Source organism: Camellia sinensis, chromosome 4, assembly GCF_055761805.1.
Source record: "Camellia sinensis isolate YWXY chromosome 4, ASM5576180v1, whole genome shotgun sequence".
NCBI lineage: Eukaryota > Viridiplantae > Streptophyta > Magnoliopsida > Ericales > Theaceae > Camellia > Camellia sinensis.
In genome coordinates this window covers 161,039,408-161,048,055 of record NC_138964.1, presented here as the reverse complement: position 1 = coordinate 161,048,055, position 8,648 = coordinate 161,039,408, and the positions used below count along the sequence as shown (strand labels likewise).

Below are 8,648 nucleotides of genomic sequence, written 5' to 3'. Positions count from 1 at the left end.
CTTCCTTTGCTTTGAAACAGTCCCTAAAGAGGTGTGACATATCCTCTACCCCACAACAATTAAGGCATTTAGGATCATCAGTCAAACCCCTTTTTAATCTCATTTGATTTGTAAGCAGTTTCCCATGGAACACAGTCCAAAGGAAGCCTTTGAGTTTTTGGGGTATTCGCATCCTCCATAGCCAATTTCAATCCTCATCATTCTCAATCTCACCAAGGATGAGGTTATACACAGATGAAACATTGAAAGAACCAGTAGGTGATCCCTTCCAGAGGGGACTATCCATCTACAAAGTACCAGGAGGAGGATTATTCAAGATCAAAGATGCAATATTAGGAGTACATAATCTGTGAACTTTGATCTCATTCCAACTGCCATCAGAATTAAGCAGCTCACTCACATTATTATCAACATTACAATTATTCTGTAAGTTTTGGTTAGTATTAGATTCAAGGTCCATAAAAGCCTTGTCTCCACACCACCAATCCTTCCACACATTCACATTGTTTCCATTGCCAACAATCCATTTCACACCCTTTTAACTACTTTTATATAATAATTATATATGTACATAAGCAACCACCAACAAGGTCGTTGTAGTATAGTGGTAAGTATTCCCGCCTGTCACGCGGGTGACCCGGGTTCGATCCCCGGCAACGGCGTACGTGGCTTTTGTTTTTTATTTCTTCAAAATTCAATTTTAGCGGCGGTGATTAGAAGAAGAAGAAGAAGTTGTTGCGGTGCAAGTAGTGGATACAAAAATCAGAACTTTCAATCTTTTACTTTATTATAATTGTTTTTTCAACAAATCAGCATCACCATGAACGCAATTGGGGGTTCAATTTGTTCATCATCATCATCATCTGCTGTTCGATTCCCTTATTGGCGTCTATTCTGTAACTCATCTTCTTCTTCATCCTCCAAAACCCTAATTTCTACCTACTGGAGCAAGACTGCCAACGCTATGTCCCAATTCTCATCTTCTTCTATTACATCATCGCCGTCGGCCTTGGAAACGAAGCCCAATTCACAGCCATGGCTCATCGTCGGCCTTGGTAACCCCGGGAAGAAGTACAATGGCACCCGCCACAACGTCCGTACCCCCTCTCTCTCTTGTTATTGTGCTTTTTTTATTTATTATTTCTTTTAGTTTTTTAATGTTATTGAATTGCTTTGGTTACTGATTTGCGATTTGAGAGAATGGGGTTTATGATGAAATGTGGGAAGATTTGAATGGTTTGGGGATTATGACGGTGAAGAGTATGAGAACATGAATGGTTGCGTATTGTAAGGGCATCTCCAACCTTGACTACTCAAACCTATATCAAATTTAAATTTGAGTTAAAGTACTTAAAAATCTCTCCACTTTTGACTCAAAACTTGTATGAAATTGAGTTTAACCCATTTTGTTACCCAAATTAATGGAGGCTGAATTGTTTACTCAAAATTTTCAAGACCATTTTGTAGTTTTCAAATTTATGATGAAGCTTTTACGCAAATTTTTGCTTAAATCTGAGTTTTTCCATTGGAGTGTTGCATATCAAATAAGGCTTTTACTCAAATTTGAGGAGATAGCCTAATGATTAATATAATTAGGCATTTCCCTGCACCTATGAGATCTAATGGTCTCATTTGTTCTTGATTCGGATTCACCATAAGGAATTTGTGGAATCTTAGAAATGGGTACATTTCTCTTAATGTAGGGATATTTCTGATTATGTGGAGGAATTACAACTGTTCAAGCTGAACTAATTATTACTTTAAAAAAACAAGCAAGGGTAATTTTAGATTAAATGTGTTCTTTTTTGTAAGTTGAATAAATGTGCCTTCTTATGCACTGGTATGAAGAAAAAGGGCTTTTAGTTATATAATTCGGAGCACACAAAGGTATAGGCATATGTTTATTTTGTTACTGTTCCCTAGGCCTCATCGACTTGCCTTTCATGTTCAAGGGAAAAAAAACAAAACAAAACCAAAAAACAAAAAAAAAGGAGCTTGAAGGAAGCCTTATCTTTTAGCAACTTTAGCTGATACTTCAGATGTCTCTTTCAAACACGAATGTTTGTGTATTGAAAAAGCCAGTCGTATCTTTGTTGATGTTTCCCTAGATTTATGAATTATATCAATGCTCCTAGGTTCTCTTGCTCAACTGTGCTTGCCCTTGAATGCACGTGGGGTGTTGGATCTATATTTTGTGATTTTGTGATTTTTATTTTTCTTGTTTGTACAAGGGTTGTGCCCGCTCAGCATTTTCATTAAGACTTTTGTTATGACAGAACAAACAAAACGAGAAAGTAAAACTAGCAATCACACAAAAACACTAAGATATATGTGGTTCGGCTATAAGCCCTACATCCACGGGCGAAGAACGGCTGTTAGTTTCACTATCAAAAGGAGAAAATACAAAGGAGCAGTTGTCTCTCTTCCTAGCCATTTGTAACCAATACAAACCCTAACCCACGAAATAACCCACACACACACACACACATATATATATACACTACGATCCACATATCAAGAAACCAGGTTGGGTAATTTGCCCATTAATCGGGTCAACTGGATCACAAACGGGTTATAAACACAAACCAGGTAGAATACAAGACATCCGCAACAACTTTAATACAATTTTCTTTGGTGTTGATAAAAAAGAAGCTATTAGGCAAATTGTCTTGTTTCATTGTTATTAGCACATCTTCTATGGTCTTGGTTCAGACTCACAAGAAGGTTCAGAGTCTGACCCAGAAGAAACCGTGTTGTGCAATGTGCATCAATTGTCATCAGTTGCACTTTTTTTTACTACATTATTGCATTTCGAGTTCATTCTTTTTTCTTAATCATGATAGGGTCACCTTGTTGACTACATGCCAAATAAAATCATGACTTGTTCACATGTGGTATTTGACATTCTACACTCTTGCAGAACTTTTGACATTCTACACCTTTGACTAAATTAAATATTTTTTTATGGGCATGTAAATGGACACAATAAGTAGGCCACTTGATATGAATGTTAAGTTCTATAGCCCAATACATTTTAAGATGCTGCATCTTCACGTGGCTACAGTATTAGAACAAGTGATACTTACCATCATTATTTGGATTATTTGACTATACTGATCATTAACTATATTTGGATTATTTGACTATACTGATCATTAACTAACATTTTAATATGTTTCCGTGCAAGTTATGCAAGTCTTTCCTGTTTTTGTCACGTGAAATGATTGTTGAATCAACTCCTTCATGGGTTTCTATGTATTAAATTCTCATCCATAGTTATTAATTCATAGGTTGATACTCGTTAAAATGTCTGTCAGAGATCATAAACATCTATCACAGCATACTCTTGCTTTCTCTTCCTCTCTCTTCTTGACACTGCTGTGTGATTGAATTTTTCTAGGTGGGTTTTGAGATGGTAGACGCTATAGCTGAAGCTGAGGGGATATCTATGAGCAGTGTTTCCTATAGGGCCCTGTTTGGAAAAGGTGCTTATTGTTGTTACCCTTTCTTTTTCTTTTTCTTTTTTTTTCTTTTTTTGTGTGTGTATGAGAGAGAGAAAGAGAGCGTTAGTGGATTTTGTTTTAGTTACACATTACCGACCACTAATGCATAAAACTTGTGCCAGTGCTGCCCTCACAAAAAGAAACTAAGTAAATAAATAATTTTTTTATGTAATACTGGTTTAGATATAGGCAATTTGAATAAATGTTTAACATAAGGTACATGTGCAATTGATTAGCTCAAGTTATAAATTATGTGTGACAAAATGTAAGATGAGTTTTACATGGGAGATGAACATAAAAGTAGATAATTCTACACCTTTAATTTCAATACAAAATAACCAGCCTTTTAATTAAGCATTAATTACACTTTTGGTCCCTAAATTATATATTGTGTCATTTTGGTCCTTTCTCTCAAAGTATTGAATGTGTTTTAGATTCCCATAGCTAATGCAATGCAATCAATATTCATCATTAGAATCAGTAGTGTTTTAGGACAAAAAATTACACATCAGCAAAAAAAAGAGTCAGTTACACCTACAGATAAACAATCATATGAAAGTTAATGAATAGGGTCAAGTTATCAGATCAAATATCCGAAATTATCTGATTCGGATGATTTGATGTTGGATATGGTGGTGGCGGATTTGGATCAGATATGGACTTTGTTTGTTTTAATCAAATTCAGATTTGGATTTCGAAATCCAGTCTGTTTAAAGGACTAATTTGTACTGTGATTTTTCTGGAAAATCTACAGTGACCGTTTTTGTATTACATGATTCTCTCTTTCTAGGAGCTGTTCATTTTTCTGAGCTTTAGATTGCTGACAACTACTACTATTAATGTAGAATTGTAGAACAAGAGTCTAGAAATTGTTCTGGTGGGACATAGTTTGTTTGGAATTCAATCCATTAAGTAATAAACCTATATAATAATCTTAAACAAATATTATGTGTAAACTATTGAAAGAAGGTAGGAGTTGATTGAGAAAGGAAACTGAATGAATCTGCTTCTACTCCCTGCAATGCTTGATTTTAATGCAAGTGTTTCCTTCCTTTGTAGGTTACATTGGAAATGTTCCAGTTATGCTTGCAAAACCACAAACTTTTATGAATGCAAGTGGTGAGTCTGTAAGTAAGCTTCTCTGAAAAAAATAAAAATAAAAATTCACTAACTTTTTTAAGCTTTAATTACAGTTAGTTGACTTGTCGTTTTGAAGGTTGGAGCAATTGTTTCATATTACAAGATTCCACTGAAGCAAGTACTTGTGGTACAGTAGTTTTGATTGTTTTTTGTCGATGTCAGCATTACCTCTGTCTATAAGCTCCAAACTCACAATTCTCTGGTGTGCAGATTTTTGACGACTTAGATTTGCCTTTTTCAAAATTACGGTTATTGCCGAAAGGTGGACATGGAGGACATAACGGGTATTTATCATGTCAATGTATTCTATTTTCATCTAAAATCTAATACTAAGCATTTATTATGCATGTTGAGTCTAAGAAGAATGGACATTCTAAGAAGGTGGTGTGTCTGTGTCAAACACTCTAGTCAAACACTTCCTAACACTTATTGAACACACTTTCAATCGTGTTTATGTTTTAAATTTTTTTGGACACCCAAAATTCATGTGTCCATTTGTTAGACATACATGAAACGTATTATAAATTTGAACAAAATAACTTAGAATATAATAGTAAACTATGAAGCATGGGTACTCTGAAAATGTTGCCATACTCATACCAATAAGGCTGCATGCGTTCCGGGTACTCGAAATACGTACCGGGTACTTTTATACATGCTCTGGCAGCTGGGTACTTCATGGGTACATCGGGACTACAACAAGTTATGGGACATTGGTGGGAATACCTTTAATTTATTAGAGAATTCTTATTTACTTGAAATTGCAAATCCTTTATTTGATGTGCCAGAAATGAAAGATATATTACTCTATGATGAAGTTGATGGAAGTGAAAACTAAAACTTCAAATTTTTAAATTTTGCTTTGCTTTGCTTTGCTTTGCTTTGCTTGCTTTTGGAATGAAACTTTATTTTATAATTTCTCCTATTTAATGGCATTAAAACAGCTTATAGATTTTGCTTTGGTATTGGTATTGTTGAATTACGATTTCTCTTTTGGTTTTGTAATTTCTCCTTTTAGTTTTGGTATTAAATTTTGATTTGTATATTGAATCTCAAACTATAAATCATAAAAATAAAAAATTGATTAAAGACATACCTCAGTCGTACCTATATCTTATTTTTTTTAGGTTTTGCCGTATCAGCGTATCTGTACCAGTATCCGTACCCGCACCCATAGTAAATAAAAATGATGTAGATTTATACTTATAAATCCCTTCTCTAAATTTTAGAAATTAGTGCTATATTAGATTTTATTTATTTATTTATTTTTTTGTTTCATTTTTTATTATCTTTGAATGAAAAATCTTCATAACATATAATAAATATATAAAAGTATATATTTTGTTTGTATCCCCTATGTGTTGTATCTTGTATCTTTCAAAAATTATTTGTGTTTGTATTGTGTTGCGTGTCTTTTTCGTGCGTCTTAGCATTAAGCATATTTTGAGAGATGTAGATAACAAGTTGATGCCCTGAATTCAGTTTTAGGTATCAAGTTTTCACCTTTTGAACTCCTTACAGACCATATCTTGGACTTTAGCTGAGTTATGACACTTGGATGAAGTGGAACCCCAATATAAGAGGTAGGGGGGAATGGTGGTTGGATTGGGGTTTGCTTTTCTCACTCAAACCAAACGGCTTGCACGCTTTCTTCTCTTCACAATGTATAGTCACAATTATGGTTGAGTTACTTCGTGATTGCCTCATTTGGAAAAAATTATATCCCATGTGGTGAAAAACCATGGCCCACACCTCCATGGTCCTTCAATTCAAGAATCAGGACGGGCAAGCGGGCAAAAAATTAAATAGGGCAAATTTCTGTATGTGCCAATTTGTGAACAGAATTGGAACTATGCTGGCGTTGGACCACAGAAATTTTCCATCTACATTGAGATGCTTTTGGGTAATTTGATGATATCTGTGCTTACTGTTTGCGGCATCTCAGTTAAATTTGGAGTCCAGACAAAAAAAATTAAATAAATAAACGAGAGAGAGAGAGTAACGTGTTTGAGTAATATTGTTTACAACTTCCAAAAATATGATTATTTGAAGAGTTATCCTTCCGGATTTTTCTATTATAGCAATATCGTGGGAAAACAATCGTTCTGTTAGACTTACAAATTGCTTGTTGCTTGTTGCTTGGTACAATGAAAATTATTAATGTAGCCATGATAGAACAAGTCTATTAAGATTTCTTAATTTGGATATGGTAGGTAGTAAGTTTGATGTCATGGCTTCCTCTTGCAGCATGAAGAGTGTGATTAACCACTTCAAAGGGAGCCGTGATTTTCCTCGTTTGAGAATAGGTAGCTTCCAAATGCCAAACTTGCCAAAAGTCTACTCTAATATTTATTTCAGCAGCTATGTTAGGAACATAAGATTTTCACATAATGATGTGAGACAAAAGGTGGAATATCTGGGTCCCACACCTTTGTCTCACATATTTTTGAAAAATATTTGGGACCCCTACAAAAGAGGATCCCCATGACCCCCATTGATGTATTGGCCATCTATGTGTTTGAATTTTTTTGGGAATTGTGTCTGATATTGACATGAATGATTCAAATCATTTTGGGAGTTGTGAGAGTTGTGTTTTGTGGGAGTCTATTATTACTGTATATTTTTCAATGAAAATCTTTTGTGCACTAGGCTTTCTCTTATTTCTGAATTTCTGTAGGCATTGGGAGGCCTCCTGGAAAAATGGATCCTGTCAACTTCGTTCTTCGCCCGTTCAACAAACAAGAACAAGAAGAGGTATGTAGAATATTCACACACACACACACACACATATTGATAGGAAAATATAAAAAACCTAGGAAGGTTTTGGATTCTTAGACACTGGCATTGGTCTTTTTCTTTAGTTGGATTTTGCATTTCAAACTGGCATTGAAGCAGTGCGGATTCTTTTGCTCAACGGTTTTGATAAAAGTGCCACATTTGTTAATAGTGGCAAATATTTGGAACAGCTCGGTTAAAAAACTCTCCCAAGGCTTTGCTTCTAAGAATTGTTCTAAGTAATTATTCTTAGGTGATCGGAAATGGATTGATGATATAGATGGGCGAGGAGAATTTGTGTTTTATATAGTGGATAGTTCATAGTTATGATTTTTCAGGATATGGCAAACTGACTAGAATCCATTAGAGATTAGCTTCAAAACCCTTTTCAAGATTAGCAAACTCATGGAGGGTTCAAGCCATGTTCTTTGATAGAGCGATTGCAGCCACAAATACCAAGTTTTTACGATTTGCATTCGCTGGAATGAGTGAGAATTTGTATTCTTTCAAGAACCAGAGTAATTTTATCCTCAATTTATCATAATTATTATTTTTTTTTTGGGTCCCAAATCTGCAGTGTGTGAATCCCTTGTCTAAAGGATATTTATATTTCACTGCTCTTACTTGTTGCGTAGATTTGCTAGACTCGGGAGAGATTCTAAAGTAGAAAATTACAAATTGATTTTAGGTAAGGTGAAATCAAGCTATCTTTTTCTCTCTTTTTTTCCCTTTATTTTTATTTTTATTTTTGGGCCATTTATACACAAATCATAATTTATGAATTTATATTTCATCAAGTTCTAATTAAGATTTTTTAGACTTTCAAGTCCTATTAAATTTTTAATAATTGAAATTGTTTTTCAAATAATGGTTGTTCATCATTTATGATTATTTTATAAAAAACATGATGATTTGACATTTATTTTGATTTTTAAATTTTAAAATATCAACTTTCAAATTGAAAAAAAAAATTATGTGCAAAAAAAAAAAAAAAAACTATCTAGGTGCAAATTTTGAAAATTTTGAATTATTTTTTTGTGCAAAAATTGAAATTTTTTTGTCTATGAAGGAGCATGATGATGGAACATTGATATGCAAATTTTTTTTTTTTAAAAAAAAAAAAAAAAAACTTTAAAAATGAGAAAATTGATAATATTCTTAGTTTTAAAATTTAAAAATATTGATAATATTCTCAATTTTATTGGATAGTAGAATTAAATCAATAAGTAG

General features: G+C 33.7%; 1 protein-coding gene and 1 non-coding gene across 3 annotated transcripts; both read left to right on the top strand.

Annotated features, from left to right (window-relative positions):
• The first annotated feature begins 497 nt into the window (after positions 1-497).
• On the top strand, positions 498-7,988 carry LOC114263718 (Peptidyl-tRNA hydrolase family protein). 2 transcript variants are annotated; one of them, XM_028204312.2, is made up of 8 exons: positions 498-1,093; positions 3,401-3,485; positions 4,563-4,630; positions 4,720-4,770; positions 4,854-4,927; positions 6,891-6,949; positions 7,321-7,397; positions 7,505-7,988. In XM_028204312.2, the coding sequence occupies exons 1-8, from the start codon at positions 821-823 to the stop codon at positions 7,616-7,618; spliced, it is 801 nt and encodes a 266-aa protein (XP_028060113.2). In that variant the 5' UTR covers positions 498-820; the 3' UTR covers positions 7,619-7,988. The 2 variants fall into 2 exon arrangements, with proteins under 2 accessions (XP_028060113.2, XP_028060114.2); XM_028204313.2 differs by lacking the exon at positions 6,891-6,949 and having other exon boundaries at positions 612-1,093.
• TRNAD-GUC (transfer RNA aspartic acid (anticodon GUC)) lies at positions 591-662 on the top strand. Its single transcript has one exon. It is a non-coding gene; the product is annotated as a tRNA-Asp (tRNA).
• Positions 7,989-8,648: the final 660 nt, after the last annotated feature.

What these genes read in the sequence shown, in the direction of transcription:
- LOC114263718 (XM_028204312.2), top strand. Translation starts at nt 821, where the DNA reads ATGAACGCAATTGGGGGTTCAATTTGTTCATCATCATCATCATCTGCT. An exon ending in CACTGAAGCAAGTACTTGTG is followed by an intron (nt 4,771 to 4,853) that starts GTACAGTAGTTT and finishes TCTGGTGTGCAG; the next exon opens with ATTTTTGACGACTTAGATTT. An exon ending in ACAAACAAGAACAAGAAGAG is followed by an intron (nt 7,398 to 7,504) that starts GTATGTAGAATA and finishes CTTTTTCTTTAG; the next exon opens with TTGGATTTTGCATTTCAAAC.